The 19,579-nt window shown below is 48.6% G+C and overlaps 7 protein-coding genes across 7 annotated transcripts; 3 read left to right on the forward strand and 4 right to left on the reverse strand.

Annotated features, from left to right (window-relative positions):
- Positions 1–368: 368 nt before the first annotated feature.
- Positions 369–4,825, reverse strand: FPRO_09825 (uncharacterized protein; the record flags this gene model as incomplete). Its single annotated transcript, XM_031233257.1, has 3 exons — positions 369–1,584; positions 1,638–4,573; positions 4,619–4,825. 3 exons carry the CDS (start codon positions 4,823–4,825, stop codon positions 369–371), a joined length of 4,359 nt encoding a protein of 1,452 aa, XP_031083113.1.
- A 2,473-nt stretch (positions 4,826–7,298) lies between these two features.
- Positions 7,299–12,140, forward strand: FPRO_09826 (uncharacterized protein; the record flags this gene model as incomplete). Its single annotated transcript, XM_031233258.1, has 6 exons — positions 7,299–9,185; positions 9,250–9,348; positions 9,542–11,129; positions 11,198–11,440; positions 11,492–12,054; positions 12,111–12,140. 6 exons carry the CDS (start codon positions 7,299–7,301, stop codon positions 12,138–12,140), a joined length of 4,410 nt encoding a protein of 1,469 aa, XP_031083114.1.
- Positions 12,141–12,467: 327 nt separating this feature from the next.
- On the reverse strand, positions 12,468–14,841 carry FPRO_09827 (uncharacterized protein; the record flags this gene model as incomplete). Its single annotated transcript, XM_031233259.1, has 2 exons — positions 12,468–13,655; positions 13,705–14,841. 2 exons carry the CDS (start codon positions 14,839–14,841, stop codon positions 12,468–12,470), a joined length of 2,325 nt encoding a protein of 774 aa, XP_031083115.1.
- A 457-nt stretch (positions 14,842–15,298) lies between these two features.
- Positions 15,299–15,794, reverse strand: FPRO_09828 (uncharacterized protein; the record flags this gene model as incomplete). The annotated part of the gene is made up of 3 exons (XM_031233262.1): positions 15,299–15,494; positions 15,544–15,596; positions 15,720–15,794. The coding sequence occupies 3 exons, from the start codon at positions 15,792–15,794 to the stop codon at positions 15,299–15,301; spliced, it is 324 nt and encodes a 107-aa protein (XP_031083116.1).
- A 751-nt stretch (positions 15,795–16,545) lies between these two features.
- FPRO_09829 (uncharacterized protein) lies at positions 16,546–16,878 on the forward strand (the record flags this gene model as incomplete). The annotated part of the gene is made up of 1 exon (XM_031233263.1): positions 16,546–16,878. The coding sequence occupies one exon, from the start codon at positions 16,546–16,548 to the stop codon at positions 16,876–16,878; it is 333 nt and encodes a 110-aa protein (XP_031083117.1).
- Positions 16,879–16,907: 29 nt separating this feature from the next.
- Positions 16,908–17,321, forward strand: FPRO_09830 (uncharacterized protein; the record flags this gene model as incomplete). The annotated part of the gene is made up of 2 exons (XM_031233264.1): positions 16,908–17,031; positions 17,095–17,321. The coding sequence occupies 2 exons, from the start codon at positions 16,908–16,910 to the stop codon at positions 17,319–17,321; spliced, it is 351 nt and encodes a 116-aa protein (XP_031083118.1).
- Positions 17,322–17,821: 500 nt separating this feature from the next.
- Positions 17,822–19,384, reverse strand: FPRO_09831 (uncharacterized protein; the record flags this gene model as incomplete). Its single annotated transcript, XM_031233265.1, has 3 exons — positions 17,822–18,565; positions 18,614–18,692; positions 18,741–19,384. The coding sequence occupies 3 exons, from the start codon at positions 19,382–19,384 to the stop codon at positions 17,822–17,824; spliced, it is 1,467 nt and encodes a 488-aa protein (XP_031083119.1).
- Between the last annotated feature and the right edge of the window lie 195 nt (positions 19,385–19,579).

The raw sequence follows: 19,579 nt of genomic DNA on the forward strand, positions 1-19,579 counted from the left end.
GGAGCATGGCCTGGCGTTTGACGGATTGCATAAGAAGGCTAATTAGAGCCGTGATAAAACATCACTCATCAGGCGTAACTGAGCAATTTTTCATTTTTTCCCTTTCATTCATGGCTAGGCAGCCGACACAATAAATAGCCGGAGAAATACTATCATAAATTATGAGATCTTCAAAATCCGGTAATATAATGCAAACTCAGCATGCGATGGTCAGCAGCAGCCCTAAGTCCGAAAACCTTAGATCATGTAATATGACTTGATCCAAGCTTGTAATGAGATCTAGTATGTTTCAAGCTGACTAGAATATCTTTTACTCAACTCTTCGTGACATGTCATATGATATTCTCAGATGATCACAAGAACAGATCCTATTCTGACCTGCTGTCATGCCCAACAGCCCAGAGATCACCAAATCGACTTCCCGGCGTCTCGACGAGTTCCCTTGGCCCACCAGACTCTACAACAGTACCCCTGTCCATAACAATAACTCTGTCAAAGAAGTCCATTACCATCTCAAGCCGATGAGACACCATGACAATCGTATAATTCTCGAATTCTTCACGAATAATCTCTTGCATAGCCCTGTCTGTGACTTTGTCGACACTGCTGCTCACTTCGTCAAGCAACAGCAATCCACCTCGCTTCTCACCCCCAGCGAGGCGATCGCGCACTCTACGGCGAAGGATCGCTCGACCAAGACTGAAGAGCTGCTTTTGTCCAGCACTGAGGTCTTCGGCGCTCATACCAGCGTTGAGGCTGCCTTTGTCTTGGACAAAGCCTGATAATCGCACTGTGTTAAGAACGTTGAAGCATTCTACGTCCGTGGCTGCCTTGTAAGGGTCGATGTTATCTTTGACAGAGCTGCCATCAGGAAGAAATACTGCGTCCTGGGGAATGCAAATGACGCGCTTGCGCAAGGTGGCGCGGTCTATTTGATGAAGGTAAATGTCGTCGATCATCATGTTCGAATCGCAAGAGGGGAGAGGATCGATGAGACGTAGGAGGAGAAGGATCAGAGTTGACTTTCCACTTCCTGTACGGCCACAAATTGCTACTTTCTGGCCGGGCAAGATGTCCAGCTCGAGATCACGTAGTGCCAAGGCAGAAGTAGCTTCGTCTTGCTCGTTGCTAGGAGAATCGTAAGAGGCAGAGACCTTGTGAACTTGTATGCTGCCACTACGAGGCCAGGTCTCAGGGGGCTCGATGACTTCACCAGGTTTGTTCTCTGTCTCAACAGTTTCGCTGAAAGACCTTAACCGGCTCACAGCACCTAGTGACGTCTCAAGAGAGGTGTAACTAGTAATGAGGTTTGACAAGGCTTCACTGAAGGTCAAGAGAGAGATCAGACTGGCGCCAGTCAAACCTGCATTGGTTCGAAGCTGAGTTGCAAGAGCGATAAGAAGGACGGCGGTGCCTGTAACGATGAAGTGAAGCAACGTGGCGAGCCATTGTTGAATCATTGCCAGGAGGTACGCTGGGCACTGGGATGTGTCGAGAAGTTTGTTGCTGTGGGCAATGTCAAATTGTTCCCACCCAAAGGCCCGAATAGTTGCAACACCTTTGATTGTGTCCGTGAAATGTGTGCTAAAATGAAGAGTTAGAACTTCGATATCGGCTCGTAGCAAACCAACACTTACTACAATGGGCTTTTAGCCTCAAGGTCGAGGAGTCGAATCTGGCGAGAAGTTTTGAGATAAAAGCTCTGGATAAAGTATAGAATACCCATCAAAAAGGGGTACCCAACTGCGAGATATGGCGACGCTGAAGCTACAACGAATGCAGTGCCAAATGCATTAGAGACGTCCAGGGAAAAGTTGGTCAGGGCCAGTGGAAGCTCCATATCCAGAAGAGTCATATCTTGTGAGAACAGGTTCGTCACAATACCGGTGTCAGTCTTTGAGAAGAACCTCAGCGGCGCAGAGATAACAGTCAAAATTGCGCGCTCGTGTAGTTCAGTACCTGCCGATGCAGTCATCTTGATCAATGTTGTAACTCCATCGCAGAACAAGAAGACCATATAGCCAGCTCGCAGCATACCATAGATACCTACGTAGAAGGCAAAGGATCTGTTAAAAGCGTCTTCAGCCCAGAATTTGATCCAAACACTAGAAAGACTGTTACAGACACCGGCCAACATGCCCGCCACGGCGACGATGATAACTGGCCAGAAGCCAACGCTCTTGAAATAGTGCTTGTAGATGGAGAAGTCGCCTTGTTGTCGTGCCTTATCTTCCGCCACTGATACGTCCTGAGGAAGCATTATAGGGACAGTGGCAGCAGTGGCTCTTGCCATGGGCTTTTCATCATCTGAAGAAGAATCCGTATCTCTGTGCTTGACGCCGAGGCTATGAACATACTTTTTGTTCTCTATCAAGTCCGGGAAACTCCCCTCTTCGATGACTGTACCATTACCAAGAGCAATTATATGGTCTGCCAGAGGTAGGTTCCTGACGGAATGTGTACAGATGACCACGGTGACGTTGCGTCGACGAGTGATACCCCCGGGTCCAAATACACGTCTAAAGAGCTCTGATTCAGTATCCAGGTCTAGACCACTTAGGATATCGTCGAAAATCATCAGATCAGCTTCAGAATATAGAGCACGAGCAACCGAAAGACGCTGCTTTTGACCACCACTCAGCATAATCCCATTACTGCCAATCTTTGTATCATGACCTTGTGGTAAAAGTATAACGTCTGGTGCGAGCATAGTAGCTTCCACGATTTCGTCGTACTTGGCCGGATCAAAAGCGCAATGGCCAACAATGTTTTCTCGGAAGCTCGCATTGTAAAGAAAAGGGGTTTGTTCACAGTAGCCGATGCGATGCGATGGTATATACGTTCTGATGGTCCCTGAAGCGACAGGCAGCTCCCCAAGTAAAGCCTTACAGAAGGTAGTCTTGCCAGATGCCACTTCGCCCACCACTATGGTGAGTTTGTGGGCCGGAATAGAAGCACGTATTTGACTCAGTGTCAATTTCTCACCTCCCCATCCGAAGCAGCCGTTCTCAACAGAAAATGCTACATCGTTGGACGGGTTGGATGGACTTTTCTCGGCAATAGAAGCAGTTTCATGGATTCGGAAGTCGTGGCGTGGATCTGCAGCAAGGAATCTTTGCACTCGAGCCATGCATGTCAGGGCGGCAAAAATACCCGGAAGGTTCTGGAAAAGACCTATGACGGGAGTAGTGAACAGGAGTATGTATGATAGCGAAGTGAAGAGTGTGTTCACAGTCAAGTTTGTGGACGTGAATGCAAAGGTAACGACTGGAGAGATGCAAATTGGGAAGAAGCCCAGCACGGCAGCGCTTATCAACAGCCAGCGATAACTATTCCCAACCTTGATCTCTCCAACGCGGAGCGTCTGTATGAGATCTGCAACAGGTCCAGCAATACCTGAGATTTTGTAGAGTTTCATCTGGGAGATGGCGTTGGCAGTCAATCCCACTCTATTCTGGATCTTCGCCATCCATATGCTCTGCCTCTTGCCAACGAACGTGACCAACCAGGACAGCAAAAGAGCGCAAACACCGATCACGACAAGCGGAGACAGGAACGCTAGACCGATCTTCCCATGCAGAAGCCAGCAACCGATGGCTACTTCTATACTGTTTGCCCAGATATCATGAGCTGTCCCAGCACCCCTGATAATGCGTTCAACATCAGCGCTCATAAGCGTTAAAGCAGCAGAATCATCAGCGGCCGTGGTCTTCATCTGTGTTGTCTTTTGGTAAATCGCAGCGACTAGGCAGCCTCGAATCATATAGACGGCCTTTTCCTGATAGTAGCCGTAGAAGGCGGAAGAAAGTCCAATGCCTGCGTAAATGAGGAATGCGGCGACGATCAAGCCGTAACCCATGTTTTTCGTCGCTGGCGTCTCGGGCATCTGCAGGTACTCAAGAGTAGCATCGATGAAGACGGGCTGGCAGAATTTGAAGGCGATGAGGGCAACGCGAGGGGCAATTGGGAGGAGGAACGGGCTGATGAGTGTTCTGGCCAGGTCCTTCAGAAGTCCAGACTTGAGCTCTCGGTTGTATCTATGCACCCTAATCCTTTTGACAAACTGGCTATACAATTTGCTGGAAGCCATGTTCTCATCGAGGGGATAAAGGTCATCTATAACCAAAACCCCTCGATATCCTCTCATGAAAAGCTGGTTCAGCCAGGCGAAAGCACCAATGCTGAATATGCCACTCGACTCCTCTGGGCTATGCTCATCAGCATTCCAGTGAATCCATTTTGTTTTGGGAATCGTCTCGAGACATAGAATGATAGCTTTGACGACGACAGACGCAGTAAACAGGCGGGGCTGAATGTCATGGTGAGATGCAAGCCATGCCGTTCTCGTTTGCACAATGTCAAACAGAAGCGTGAGCAATATATAGACATTGAGCAAAGTCGACGGTCTTCGGGCACAGGAGTGCTCGAATGAGGATAAAATGACCGCTAAGAAGGCGGCGGTGGCTACAAGGGATGACCCAGCAATAGAGAGGCCGTGGACAACGCCTGGGGCCCCAGTCGCGATGAGAATTAGAACCGCAACTTGAATAATCGCATAAACGGCCAGAAATGCCTTTTTTAGTCAGTATCAGCTCGAAATTCGCTTTCCAAGACTCACAATCTTAATCGACTGAAGAACGATACCTCCAACTATCCTTTCGCGCTGCAATAAAATGGTTATGCGGGCAACAGCTGCCGCGACGAACACCGCAGTTGGTATAATTGAGAGGAATATGCGTTCGAATTTCTGGGTGAAGTCGAAATCGCCTCGACATCCCCGAACACCAGGTCCCCAGGAGCCATCATTTAGACAAGTTGAGCTCATTTTGCGTGATCTTGAAGGGGCCAGACAGATAAGAAGCGAAGTCGTTGCCTTTTAATGCATGTGGCTCATGTCAAAAGTTCCTCATGGGCCTGTCAGACGGCAAAAGATTGGCCGATTGAGTGATAGCCAACATCATGAAAGGCCAAAATTACGCGTTGCACACGCGGACAAAGACACCGCATTTTGCATCATCGCATTGATGAGAGTTCGTAGGCAGGTAACGCGTGGACTCCAACTTGTTGAGGTTGATGTGATGTGATGTTTAAGTTGAAGCATTCGTAGGTTCTATTGAGTAACGTAGAATGACGACAGCGATCAAGCTCCTGCCGTTTTAGGAAAGAACACAGCTTCATACCAAGGAAGATGCTTCTTGCTTGACCTGAATTCAAGCAGCATCCTCCTACTACCGAATAATTGTCTGCTAAGACAGGTAAAACATGCATAAAGCCTCTTCAAAATTCATCATTAGAATGACTTAAGTTTAGAAGATATTGTTCTAAAGTCCTATAAACTGAGATCAGGTTTTGGCCTCATTCTCATCTTCAGATTCCCGTGCAACGTTCTCTTGCTGCGCCTGTCTCTGAAATCATCGCTGTCAATTAGAATTGTAGAAGCTAGCAACTGGCTTTTGATAGAGAAACCTATCGATACCACACACTCTGCAACAGAGGGAGAGTATCGAAAGGACCCATTAGATGCTACCAAACATCATACGCCAGCTCTGAATGCGATTCCCAATTGATAGGTCCAGGTTTGGGTAATGTTTACACTAGCAAACAAGCTCAGGATGCGTTCAAAGATTTGTCAAAAAAATCACAGGTGAAGAGCGATGATGAAGTGAGGAGGGTAACAGTCACTTGGCTGAAGCCTGAACCCGAGTACGATGATGGAAGCTTCGTATATCACCAGAATTAAAGATCTTATCACAAGGGACACTAAACTTAAAAAGCCATTTCACATCAAGATCCTGACATGATGTACTCCATAGAGCTAAAATTACAGCAACTATCCGTATTCCATAAAACTCTATGAATCTTCTAAATTATTCGGCAAAACCTCTTTGACAAGGGAGGCGGAGTTTCACTCGGCCGATGGCGGCGGACGAAGAACGGACTAGAAACCGGACAGAGGCGGAGATCGTCGAAAATCGCAGTAAACCGGACGAGACCTCTGGGAGACTGTCCCCTGAAACGCAGCTTATAGGTGGGTCTCGCCGTTCAATCCCTGTTCAGATTGATTAGAGGAATGACAAGGATCCGCTGCCATGTGAAGCTGAGATGTCATATCATGAAAAGAGTGATCGTGAATGTGAATCTCCAAACGATCTTGGTAAGATGATCTCATCGCGGGGAGATTCATCCGATCACTGTAAAGCTCTTCAAATTAAACTGCATTGCATTGCAATATTAACAAAGAATCAATGTGTCACGCCGATGCCTGTCTTATAAACCTCTCGACTGGCCGACATCTGTACTATTCCATCTTTGGATATGAGTCGAAATGATCGTAAAGTGCTGAATCAAAGCAGCCACTCAAAATCGTATTCTCGGACTTAAGGTACCGCGCCGGGGCGAGAGTCGACGAGATGTCCTAGCCGTTGCCCTTTTTTAGCATTTGACGTTTCCACTGTTTCTTCTCCACAGAGCGAGATTGGGTGGATATGATACCCGAGCTTTGGGTTTCAATGTTGCGTTGCAGCGATGAACTCAAAATGTTGACACGGCACTTGAGTCCGAATAAGTTTGTGAACGAGAGAAACAATTCATTATCAGATCCAAAATGTGTAGAGAATAGCTCTTTTTCATCAGTTCAGAGACTCCCACAACCCGAGATTTTCGGATATACACGCCTAAAACTCGTAAGCAGAGTTAAATAGTCCCCCTAGCTTCCCCGTCGGAGGGTGTCAATCCTTTACCTTATTTCACTAAACCAATCAGACTCTTTCTCACCTCGGCCTTGGGGGAGGTTCTTAGCCGAGATGAGTCAAATCCTGCACATCTGCCCCACGGCGCTGACTTACTCGTCCACTTGACTCAGGTGGAAGTTCCTTGTCTGAAGCAATTCCCAGCTGGTGGAGCCGACTTAACCCCTGCCCCTACCAGCGGACATTTACAACGGACGCTTCGTGTTGTTGATTGGTAATGCCGGATCAAATTGTTCCAAAGGAGAATATAGACCCATTTTAACTTTTTTGGCTGCACGCACCTTTGTTGACTTATAGTGCGGGATGTCGGCATCTTTTTCCCATGCGCCCTCTCTCTCTTGTTTGTTAACGGTGAGCCTGTGATCAAACACATTGGCTGCTGTATCATATAACTTTTTATAATAATCATTCTTTATTCCTCTAATTCTTCTAATTAATACGCCATTTCAACTGAGTTCGTCTTAGTGTACTACTCCTTTTCGCGACGGGTGACCTTGGGCTCCCAGTTAAAAACGACTTACACGCACGACCCAACCGATATAAGTCACCATGGCGGAAAAAGACCTTGGAAAGGCGGAGGAGGCCATTGCTGCCAACCATCACACTGAGCAGGCTGATCCTGCTTATCGCAACTCTATCGATACCGACTCGACACGCCACGGCCCTGCTGAGCAAAGCAACGGTGGCGTATCTATTGAGCAAGCTGAGGCTGAGTTCGCTGAGCTTCAGAGAGAGTTTACTGGTGTCTCGAGAGCTAGCAGAAGGAAGAGCAGAGCTAGCGTCGGCGATCCTGAAAAGAACGCCCATGCTGAAGATAATGAGGTCGAGTCCATCTTTGATCTTGAGGCTGCTCTTCGTGGCGGTCTTGATCGGGAGAGGGAGGTTGGCATCAAGTCCAAGCACATTGGTGTCTACTGGAACGACCTGACCGTCAAGGGCTATGGTGGCATGTCCAATTTTGTGCCTACCTTTCCCGATGCCTTTGTGAATTTCTTCGACGTTATCACCCCTGTTATTCGAATGCTCGGTCTCGGCCCCAAGCCTGAGCAGGTCGCCCTTCTCGATAGGTTCAAGGGTGTTTGCAAGCCCGGCGAGATGGTACTTGTTCTAGGCAAACCCGGCTCAGGATGTACCACATTCCTCAAGACCATCGCCAACCAGCGCTGGGGCTACACCGCAGTTGAGGGCGAGGTTCTGTACGGAAAGTGGAAGAACACCGAATTCGACCAGTACCGTGGTGAAGCTGTATACTCCGCCGAAGACGACATTCACCACCCCACCCTTACTGTTGAGCAGACCCTTGGCTTTGCTCTCGATACGAAGATGCCCAAGTTGAGACCTGGAAACATGTCCAAGCAGGAGTTCAAGGAGAGTGTTATCACTACGCTTCTTAAGATGTTCAACATTGAGCATACCCGCCACACCATCGTTGGTGACCATTTCGTCCGTGGAGTCAGTGGTGGTGAGAGAAAGCGAGTCAGTATCGCAGAGGCTATGATCTGCAGTGGTGCAGTCTTCTCGTGGGATAACTCCACTCGAGGTCTTGACGCCAGTACCGCTCTCGATTTTGCCAAGTCCCTGCGAATCCAGACCAACCTGTACAAGACCACCACTTTCGTCTCCCTGTATCAGGCTTCCGAGAACATCTACAACCTTTTCGACAAGGTTATGGTTATTGACGGCGGCAAGGAGGTCTACTTTGGCCCAGCAGCCTCTGCCCGTAGCTATTTCGAGAGCCTTGGCTTCGCCCCTCGTCCCCGCCAGACCAGCGCCGACTACCTGACAGGCTGCACGGATGCCTTCGAGAGGGAGTACGCCCCGGGTCGCTCCGAGGAAAACACCCCTCACGACCCTGAGACTCTCGAGCAGGCCTTCAAGAAATCCGATGCTTTTAAGTCCTTGGAAGCCGAGATGGCTGAGTACAAGGCTTCTCTCGCACACGAAGAGGAAACGCATAACAACTTCCAGCTCGCTGTGAAGGAGGGAAAGCGTGGAACATCCAAGCGTTCAGTCTACCAAGTTGGCTTCCATCTGCAGGTCTGGGCCCTTATGAAGCGCCAGTTCACTCTCAAGCTGCAGGATCGATTCAACCTCTTCGTTGGATGGTTCCGCAGCATCGTTATCGCCATTGTCCTCGGAACCCTCTACCTCAATCTCGGAAAGACTTCAGCTAGTGCATTCAGCAAGGGAGGTCTGCTCTTTGTAGCCCTTCTTTTCAATGCTTTCCAGGCCTTTTCGGAACTCGCTAGTACTATGACCGGCAGAACGATTGTGAACAAGCACAAGGCATATGCGTTCCACCGACCCTCAGCTTTATGGATTGCTCAGATCTTCGTCGACCAGGTTTTTGCTGCCTCGCAGATCTTGGTCTTCAGTATTATCGTGTACTTCATGACCAACCTGGTCCGAGACGCCGGCTCCTTCTTTACATTCTATGTTAGTATCTTCCCGCAGCGGTATTGGATGTTGTGACATAAACTGACTCATTTTGACGCGGTAGCTCATGATTCTATCGGGAAATATTGCGATGACTCTGTTCTTTAGAATTATTGGCTGCATATCGCCAGGATTTGATCAGGCTATCAAGTTTGCTGTTGTTGTAAGTTGATCTTGAATCTCCCATCTATTGTCCTTACACGAGGCTATTCACAGGTATGGCGCAAGCGCGCCGACTTGTGGATCCAACGCGGTTGGTGGATTCAACACCACATCACCAAGATCAAACATCACGACGAGGGGGGAACATACGAAACTAGAGGCCTGGAAATCGTTCAATTGCTAACCATACCCAGGTCATCACATTGTTCGTAGTCACGTCAGGCTACATTATCCAATATGAACAAGAGCAGGTCTGGCTCCGATGGATCTTCTGGATCAATCCCCTTGGACTGAGTTTCTCGGCAATGATGATGAATGAGTTCAAATCCCTGGAAATGACCTGCACGGCAGACAGTCTGATCCCCGCGGGCCCCCAATACACCGATATCAACCACCAAGTTTGCACGCTTGCTGGCTCGAAAGCCGGTACCACCCTCGTCTCTGGCAGCGACTACGTTGCTCAAGGCTTCTCTTACCATGTTGGAGATCTGTGGAGAAACTGGGGCATTGTCATGTCTCTTATTGTCTTCTTCCTTATCCTCAACGTCGTCCTCGGAGAATTCGTCAACTTCGGCATGGGAGGAAATGCTGCCAAGGTCTATGCTAAGCCCAACAAGGAGAGAAAGGTTCTCAATGAGAAACTCGCGGCTAAGAAAGATGGTCGCACCAAGGACAAGTCCAACGAAGAGGGCTCCGAAATCACCATCAAGTCTGAGAGGGTACTCACTTGGGAGAACCTCAACTATGACGTTCCTGTACCAGGAGGCGAACGCCGACTTCTTAACAACGTCTTCGGTTATGTTCGCCCAGGTGAGCTTACCGCTCTGATGGGTGCCTCCGGTGCCGGAAAGACTACTCTTCTGGATGTCCTCGCAGCACGCAAGAACATTGGTGTTATCTCCGGAGATATCCTCATCGACGCTATGAAGCCAGGCAAGACCTTCCAGCGATCCACTTCATATGCCGAACAGCTCGATGTTCACGAGCCTACTCAGACCGTCCGTGAGGCCTTCCGTTTCTCTGCTGAACTCCGACAGCCATTCCACGTGCCTATGGAGGAGCGCTATGCCTATGTCGAAGAGATCATCTCCCTTCTCGAGATGGAGTCCATCGCCGACGCTATCATTGGAACCCCTGAATTTGGTCTTACTGTCGAACAGCGAAAGCGTGTCACTATCGGTGTCGAGCTTGCTGCCAAGCCTGAACTGATGCTTTTCCTCGATGAGCCTACTTCCGGTCTTGACAGTCAGAGTGCCTTCAACATCGTCCGCTTCCTCAAAAAGCTCGCTGCTTCAGGCCAGGCTATTCTTTGCACTATTCATCAACCCAACGCCGCTCTGTTCGAGAACTTCGATCGTCTTCTTCTGCTCCAGCGCGGTGGTCGCACCGTTTACTTTGGCGATATTGGCAAGGATGCTCACGTTCTGCGAAGCTATCTCAAGAGCCATGGCGCTGAGGCTGGCCCTACTGATAACGTTGCTGAGTACATGCTTGAAGCCATTGGTGCCGGAAGCGCTCCCCGTGTTGGAGACCGTGACTGGGCCGATATCTGGGAGGACAGCGCCGAGTTTGCTGATGTTAAGGAGACCATTATTCGACTAAAGCGCGAGCGTCAGGCTGCTGGTGCCGCGGTCACTGTCAACGATCCTGAGCTGGAGAAGGAATATGCTTCTCCGTTCAAGCATCAGATGATGGTTGTTTGCAAGCGCATGTTCCTGTCTTTCTGGCGATCCCCTGACTACATCTTCACTCGAATCTTCAGTCACGTCGCTGTCGCCCTTAGTAAGTTTTGCCCTAAGTCTATCCTAAATTACCGTAAAACTATAGGACTTAAGCTAACCTCTTATAAGTCACTGGTCTCATGTACTTGAACCTCGACAACTCTCGTTCGTCACTGCAGAACCGAGTCTTCATCATGTTCCAGGTTACTGTTCTGCCCGCTCTCATCATCACACAAGTCGAAGTCATGTTCCACATCAAGCGAGCTCTCTTCTTCAGAGAGCAGTCATCGAAGATGTACTCACCCTTTGTCTTCTCCTCATCCGTTGTCCTGGCTGAGTTACCCTACTCGATCATGTGTGCGGTCGCTTTCTGTAAGTTCTCAAAGCCAACAATCTGCGTGATCCATTACTCACACGTTTCAGATCTCCCAATTTACTTCATGCCCGGACTCCAGACCGAGCCTTCTCGAGCAGGATTCCAGTTCTTCATTATCCTAATCACTGAGTTGTTCTCAGTCACGCTGGGACAGGCCCTCGCCAGTATCACCCCCTCACCCTTCATCTCGGCGCAATTTGATCCATTCATCATCATCAACTTCGCCTTGTTCTGTGGTGTTACGATCCCCAAGCCTCAAATTCCTGGTTTCTGGCGTGCCTGGATGTACCAACTGGACCCTTTCACCCGTCTGATCAGCTCCATGGTCACAACTGCCCTCCACGGTGTTGAGGTTGTCTGCAAGCAAAGCGAACTCAACCGCTTCACTTCGCCTTCTAACAGTACTTGTGGAGAGTACATGGAGCCCTTCTTCGCCAATGGCGGTCGTGGCTATCTTGTCAATGACGACACAAGGGACTGCGAGTATTGCGCGTACAAGGTGGGCGATGAGTTTTACAGTACCTTTGATCTCTCTTTCAACAATCGCTGGAGAGATTTGGGGATCTATGCTTGCTTCATCGCAAGTAACTTAATCATCATTATCTTGGCGGTACGTAATTCTGTTTGAGCACCATCCTTGAGAACGATTGCTAACTTCTATTTCAGAGCCGCTTCCTCAACTTCAACCGACGCTAAAGAGCAAAGACGTTAATTATAGACGATGTGATGGGTTTGCAAGATTTGTGACGGGTACGATGAAAAGTTGACCATAGACTATACATAGAGAGGAACACTAGTTACCTCATTTAATACATAACTTTGCCCTCACTTTAAGGCTTTCTCATCCTAAATCTTTACCTAAACTTCTACGAGATTTACTATTAGGATACCTAGATGTTAATTCAGACTAGTATAGGTCTCAAGACTGAAGTAGACGACATCTAAGCTCAATGTCACTAGTGAGATGGTTCGTAGCGGAGCATCGCTTAGCTGATAAACTTGCTGTGTCTGTTGGCATAATGACTATCTTCTCACGATCTTACGCGACCTTTCTATGTCCTCGTCGCTGAGTAGTAACCTGCTTCTTTCTTGCCTAGACGAGCCGTATGCTGATTCAAGCTCATCCCATTCATCGTCTTCCATGTTAGCAACTTCAAGAATCTCTTGCAATCGGGCAAACGGTTTGCGAAGGGTGTAGTCGTCCTTGGCGATGACGCTTATGATACCAGAGAAGTCCGACTCCAACCGCAAACCGCCAAATGTAGTCACACGACCAGAGGAACTCCAAGCACGCTTCTCTAGCACCCTTGCCAGCTTGTTAGCTGCGAGGCAAGCCAACGCTGCGTATGTTCTCGGCGTCATGATGTGCTTCAGTGGCCGTGTCAAGGCTAACCACTTGGCCTCGAATCGCAACGACACTTGCTGTATTGTCTCTCTATCAACATCCTCTTCGGCCAATGGCTCCCCTTCCGACACATCATAAACAGCGTTTTGGAAAGAGGTTGTGAGGATCAGCCTGATCGGAGGCCACAACACCTCATCAAACAGTGCAAGTATGCCATCGTTCAGAAGCTCTGTAGCTTTAGCACATAGTGCATCTTTCAGCCTCCGAAGTCCATTCAAAACCATTTCGGCATCCCTGCCAAACGTAAAGGAGTCGTTGAGTGTTTGCGTAGATGAGATAGCCACATCAGCACCTTGGGTTTCTAAGACGTAACCTCTGGAGGTTAAAATACGGTCTAAGTACTCTTTTGCCATGTCAAGAGTGTTCATCAAAACCATGAAGCTGATGACTTTTTCCTCCCGTGGAAACCCACCCTGAGCGGCTGCTTTGGGATAGCACTCATCTTTCATGCGCCTATGGATGATCCCGATGAAATCAGATTCGAGGACCCTGCTGATAGCCGATGTGGCAGAGACGGTCACCTCTCTGTTTCCCGTAGACAGGACATGCTGTAGAAGATTGTCCACGACGTACATTACGTCGTCTAAGGCTTGCAGAATAAATGGTGGACTGCCATCGCATGGCTTCAATAGTGAGAGGCCACTTGGCGCAGTATCCATCTCAAAAGCCTTCTCTACTGATCTTCGGAAGAGAAATGTTGCCGTAAGTTTATATGGCTCTATGAGCTTCTCTGAGACCTTCTTGTGTAGATCACATTGATCCAGAAATTTCGGAGGCGGTTGCTTTTCTTCGTGGTCGAGAACGCCCTAAAGCCGATGGTCAGTAAGTGATAGCATATATAGATTTGTTTCTCACCTTGCATCTACTTGTAACAAGTCGTTTGTAAAGTGACCAACTCCTCAGCATTGATGTCATTTCTCCAAAGAGCTCCTCAACCTTCTTCACGTCCAAGTTGAATTTATCCTTGTTCGTTTCGTTGCCTCGTAGCGCAAAACTAATGCCTCTCTGAAATGGCACCATGCTTTTCGAGAGAAAAGAGAATGGGTAACTCTTAATGTCAGCCATAATCCTGGCAACCGACCGCTCTTCGCTCCAAGTATCCAAGATAATTCCGCCCTGTATGTCAGCCTCTTTTTGAAGTCTTTCAATGACCTTCACGACTTTATCAGCGCCGTAGTGCCTCTCTACCAGACCACTGTGGCTGCTGGTGATTTGCACAATGTGCTCAAGGAGTCGTGCTAGGTTATTTGCGTAAAACAAATCGTTCTGTCTGCCACGTTCCTCTTGTGGTCGCCTGAGAGCTGATCGGGCTGTTTCCGCCACACCTTGGCAGATATACTGTCCGTAGGCTTCCAGCCCCGTTTCCTCCGCACCACCTCCAATGACTGGGAATAGCTTGAAGAACCGTTCGACCTTTGCACCGTCACCTTGTGCGGCAGCGGCGTTGAATTCCCTCAAGAATAGAGTGCAGAGGCTTTTGCGAGCAGTCTGAATTGTAGTCCATGGGGGATCTGGAGCCTCAATGCTTGGGACAACGGCTAGAGCGAAGTCCCCGTGAACAATATCCTCGGGTATATTCGATACGCGTGAGAGGTAGTTGGCGGCAGCCTCCCAGTCCTGAGGAGCACCCATGCTGCCTATGAGACCAGCTATACACGTCTTGAGCTCCATAACTTGCTCGATAACAATTAGCGTAGCTTCTACTCTTCTCTTCTCCATATCTAAAGCGCGTATCATGGTGGATAGTCGCCCAGCGGTGTCGCCTGCGGGAGATAGCATTGCGCTATGGATGCTTCGAGCTACGATGAGTTGCATATCCAGGTTTCCATGGAGACTATCAAGGCCGTCAATATCTTGATACAAGTTCCTACTGTCCTTCATTCGGGCATCAAGCTTGTAGATGAGAGCGTCCTCCTGCTCATGGAGTTGGTCCAACACATGTCTGAGCTCAGCCTGCGACGAGACAGCCATCAGGTCCTTGGTCTTGGCCATTGTATAGGGGCAAATGTTAGGCTCGAGTTACCAGACAGGCAGGAGCGGCTCTCGACCAAGTTGAAATTTCTGAAATTATGATGATACGATTGGCATGCGTGAGGTAGCTGATTGTCGGTAAGTTAGCAAACCTCACGCAACCCTCCAATGTTGGTTGCAGCTCGAATGAAACGTACGTATCACGTGATTGCTTTTATGTGGTTGGATAGATGGATGAAACATTATCACAGCAGAGAGATAATTCTTTCGAGTTGGAACATCCTACGCCGTTAAGAACGCCTTGGAGTTGCAATTAAATAGCCTCTTAACTATTGCGACGCTTGCAGCCGCATCAAGAATGGCCCGAGATGTGATGGAGAGATATATCCTAAACTATGACGAGAAGCAGAGTAGAGAAGTAAATTCTATCCTAAACTTATCATAAGAGACCCTAAATTCATCATAGCAGGCCCTAAGTTCATATAATATCATCGAGCGTCAGAGCATGAGTGTTGACAAGGACTTCAGAGTGTTGGCCGAACTTGATCAGGGCTTTGACGATGCCAAGTTTGTGCGCGTCCTGAAAGCGATCCGTCCCGTCCTTTAACATTTTGCCGGCAGCCTTGAAAATGGAGATAATATCCATGTAGTTGCCATTCATCATTGCAAGTATGCTACACCCAGTTAGTATGAATATCTCTGAGCTCGGTTCAAGTTAAATACCGGTTGATGTTCTTGTCACAGTTCATGCACTTCTTGGAGTTGGTATAAGGAAACTTGCAGTCGAATGTGAGCACTTCGATGAGCTGTTCCGGAAGAGTTACGATGGTTTTTTGACGCCACGGTGAGAGCGTTCTTGAAGCATAGAATGCAAGGCAGAGCACTCTTAAGTTCTATACCTTCTTCAGTGTCCTGCTCCTCAGACTTTGCCCGCGCTTTCTTGGATGGTGTAGGCTGCGGCCCTCCTTAGTCATGGCCGTCAGATCTATGGGGTAGCAACTAATATAAGTAGATTTAGAGAATTCAAAAAGAAAATAAGTTAATAAAGGGAATGAAAGAAGGATTAAGAAAATTCCAAAGGTATAAGATAGCATATAGTTAATATAGAAAGCCAGTGATATTTCCTAGTGCACGCCCTCCTTGGTCACCGCTATAAGACATGTTGGGTAGTGACTGATGTGAGTCAATTTGGAGACTGTGAAAAGAGAAAGTGAGATGATGAAGGAAAAGAAAAGCAGAATCAAGAAAATTCCGAAAGCGTGAGATGGTATATGGTTTATATAGAAAACTCAGCGACTTTGCTAGTACACGCAGCTGTCAACAGCTGCCAGGAGTGCACAATAGCTTCAGCATCTGTAATAAGAGAACTTTTTGGAACACGATAGAACGTACACTTTCGCACTTTGACTCAAACAGATTCTGTTGCATAATGATAATGTGAAGGGGGGGAAATCAAGCTGGTACACAAACATCAGAAACGCAAATCTCTCGCGTCAACAACTCGTGCACCTTGATGCCAGCAATCAGCACAATCTTAAATACCCGCCAACATCCTCATCTTCTCTGGGCACTCATCTCTCCAATCTGCGCGGGAAGACCGACTTTCCAATTTCACACCCACTTTTGCAAGATCACATACAATTATGCGTTGCAATGTGTGAGTATCCAGATCCCATGAACGTAGCCTACTAAATATTTGCTAACGAACCGTAGCAGAGCAACGAGATGGCTGGCCCCAAGCCGAGGGCAACACCAGCTACCGTCGTCGAGGTAGCTGACGAAGGCGGTGTGGTGATTCTCAGTGATGACCCAGTCAACAGTCTGACTGTTGACGACCTGCCCATGGGGGTTCTGAAGGATGCCAACAAACAGACTGCGGCCCATATCGTCGAGATGTTCAAGGAGAAGGCTCCCGGTACGCCCCGCGACGTGCGCGACAACATCCCCAGTCTCCTGAAGGAGGGCGCTTTTCACCACAACAAGAGTTCTCGAACTAAGCCATCGTACCAGTACCGCGGCTACTGGCACCAGACTTGCCCTCCAATTGCTCCTCGTTAAGGGATTTAAATTTCCCTCTGGCTGAAAAGATGTGGGACAAGCAGGTCAGGGGACCTTGGTGGTACAACATCACCTACGAGAATTGGTTCGTTCTCGTAGGTATCTACGGACTCGGAAAACTCAATGCCAGCGCCGTCGGAGCGGCTATCAGAGGTTCTGTCCAGAGACGCTACGGGGGCGACATTGGCACTGATCTTACCTGGTGAAACCACCCAGTTGACCAGGGACAGCATGCACGACACCTCCTGACCCAACTGGCAACAAGATTCGGTAAACTGCAGCGGACTGTAGATAAACAGCAGGAGACCATACGAAAACTTGTAGAGGAACGGCAGCAAAGCCTTACTGGTCACAACCAAGATGCCTCGCAGACTGTCGATTACGACGAGGAAATGGAGAAATGGGCCCGCTACTACGGTTACGGAGACGAAGACGAAGACTAAAGGGAGACTCTCTGCCCACTGGAGTAGGGTATCTTCTACATCGGAGGCGGAGCAAGGTTCGAGCTGGTGTTAATGAATCTGCTTAACGTCACCTAACTGGAGTCAGATTATCTAGCTCGGGAATAAATCACAGAAAATTCTCTGATAAATTATTAATTGCCAGCTATTGCCTCATCTTTGCCCATATGGAACAGTCTTATTGTGTCAAGCTCAGTATAAATACCAGAAAGCCGATGCAATTGACAGGATCACCATTCTATGCGCTCATAACAACTGCGATATTCGCTGTTTGCACCAAAATCAACACCGGGAAAAGAAGCAATTACCGCAAATTTTGATTTATTTTCTTCTCGTTTTTAATATCTACATCCAAAATGCACCAAAGTTCAAACATACATATGCAATCCCACTTCCTCGTGTTTTCCCTACCATGTACAATCACATCAAACCCAAACATCAATCACTTCCTCCTCTCTCCGTATACAGAACAGCCGTGAGAGTCACTTGCGAAGCGGAGACTTTGGTTCCGCAGAAGATCTCCTTCGTGTTCCAGGCTTCTTCTTCGTATCACCATTCGCACCTCCGTTATCCTTTGCCTCCTCAAGCGCCTCAAGAACAGCAGCTTGGTCGGATCTGAGAACCACGCCCTCGGCGATGACTTCATCGCGACAGACGAACTGCGGGAACAGAATCGCGAGGACCGCCGGCTTAGGATTTCCCTTTGTCTTGCGAGCATTGCCGACGTCGTAGTCATCATACTGGCGCGCACCTCGAGAATCTTCCTCATCGGGCATCTCTGCAGTGATCATGTCGCGAGAGCGCTGCGTATCGGCCCAAAGTGCAACAGCCTGTCTGAACAGTGTTGGGACAGCATTGTAGAAGCCAGTCTGTTTGTACGCCACGACGAGCGGGTGCAGAGTGCTTCGCACCTCGTTGCTCGCTTTGCGCACAATGTCCTCTTGGACCGTCTCAGTTTGCTCAGAATCAGAGAGGGATCCGAGAATTTGAGAGCGATACACTGTCTCTCGGCGCTCATCGCCTTTAAAGAAGCCAAGCATACTAGATGCAGTGGCCCTCATGTCGCTGGCGACGTAGAAGGGGACAAAGACATAAGAGAGGAGTGTTTCCGCGATTACAGCGTCAGCGACAGCGCAGCGCATCTTGGCACTTGCTTTGGTGGTGCGAGTTGAGAGCGGGATCTTGGGAAAACGGGCGTGAAGTTCCTGTATTTCGCTCGCAGAGTCCTAGCAGTTGTCAGTATAATTCAGAGAGCGCAAAACGCGTGGTCCTACCTGTGCGCCATCGTGGTCGTTGAAATACTCATTGACAAAGTCGTGAACCTTCTTTGACAGCTCCTGGAGGTCAGATCGCCTATCCTCGTCAGTTCAACCCATTTCTCACATCAGAGAGATTACTCACAACTTCTTGACCTCCTCAGTTCCAAAGTCTCGCAGAATACCCTCCCCAAGATCACTCTGCGCCTGCGTCAACTTCTCCTTACACCCCTTCAACTCCTCGATATTAGCCTCCATCTGCGATTTCTGCAACTCACACTCCGCATTCATCTCTCTAATCTCAGAAGCATGACTGGTCAAATGCGCCTCCGCAGCCGCCAGATTCTGCTTCAAACTCTCGACCTCTCCCTCCTTCACCTCCGCAGCAGCGAGTTTCTCCCTCGCTTCTTTGACCTCTCTCTCCATGGCTTCAACGGCTGCCTTGTTAGACTCATAAGTTTTATACTTCTGTTCAAATTCTGCAAAGAGTGTTTCAGTCTTTGCGTTGGCTTGTGCTTTGTGGTCTGAGAACTCTCGCACGATCTTGTCGTTGAATTCGCGGAGACGCTTGTTCTCGCCTTGTTTGGCTTCGAGTTCTTGCTTGAGAGCTTCTCGCTCCTCAGCTGATTTCTCAAAGTCTTCGATTGAGCCGACATCTTTGGAGACTTCCTTTGCTAGAGCGAGGAGTTGCCATAGCTTGGTGTTCTTGGTGGTTGTCTTGTCGGTCGTGCCATTGACATTGACATTGCCATTAGTATGGCCATTGACCTTGACCTTTGTATCTGCCATGATTGCCTGAAGAATGAAGTATCAATTTTATCGCTAGAAATGGTGGACATTTTAAACTCGTCGCTAAATACACGATCGGGGATTCTCGATTTTGAGGCCATCGCAGAGCCTCATGGTCCGTTCGTGGGCTTGAGGGACAACTCATCAGCACACCACCACACCGGTCAATTAAGCAAGTCATCTTCCACCCCGCCC

The sequence above is a fragment of the Fusarium proliferatum genome (assembly GCF_900067095.1).
Source record: "Fusarium proliferatum ET1 genome assembly, contig: FPRO_scaffold006, whole genome shotgun sequence".
NCBI classification, from domain to species: Eukaryota; Fungi; Ascomycota; class Sordariomycetes; order Hypocreales; family Nectriaceae; genus Fusarium; species Fusarium proliferatum.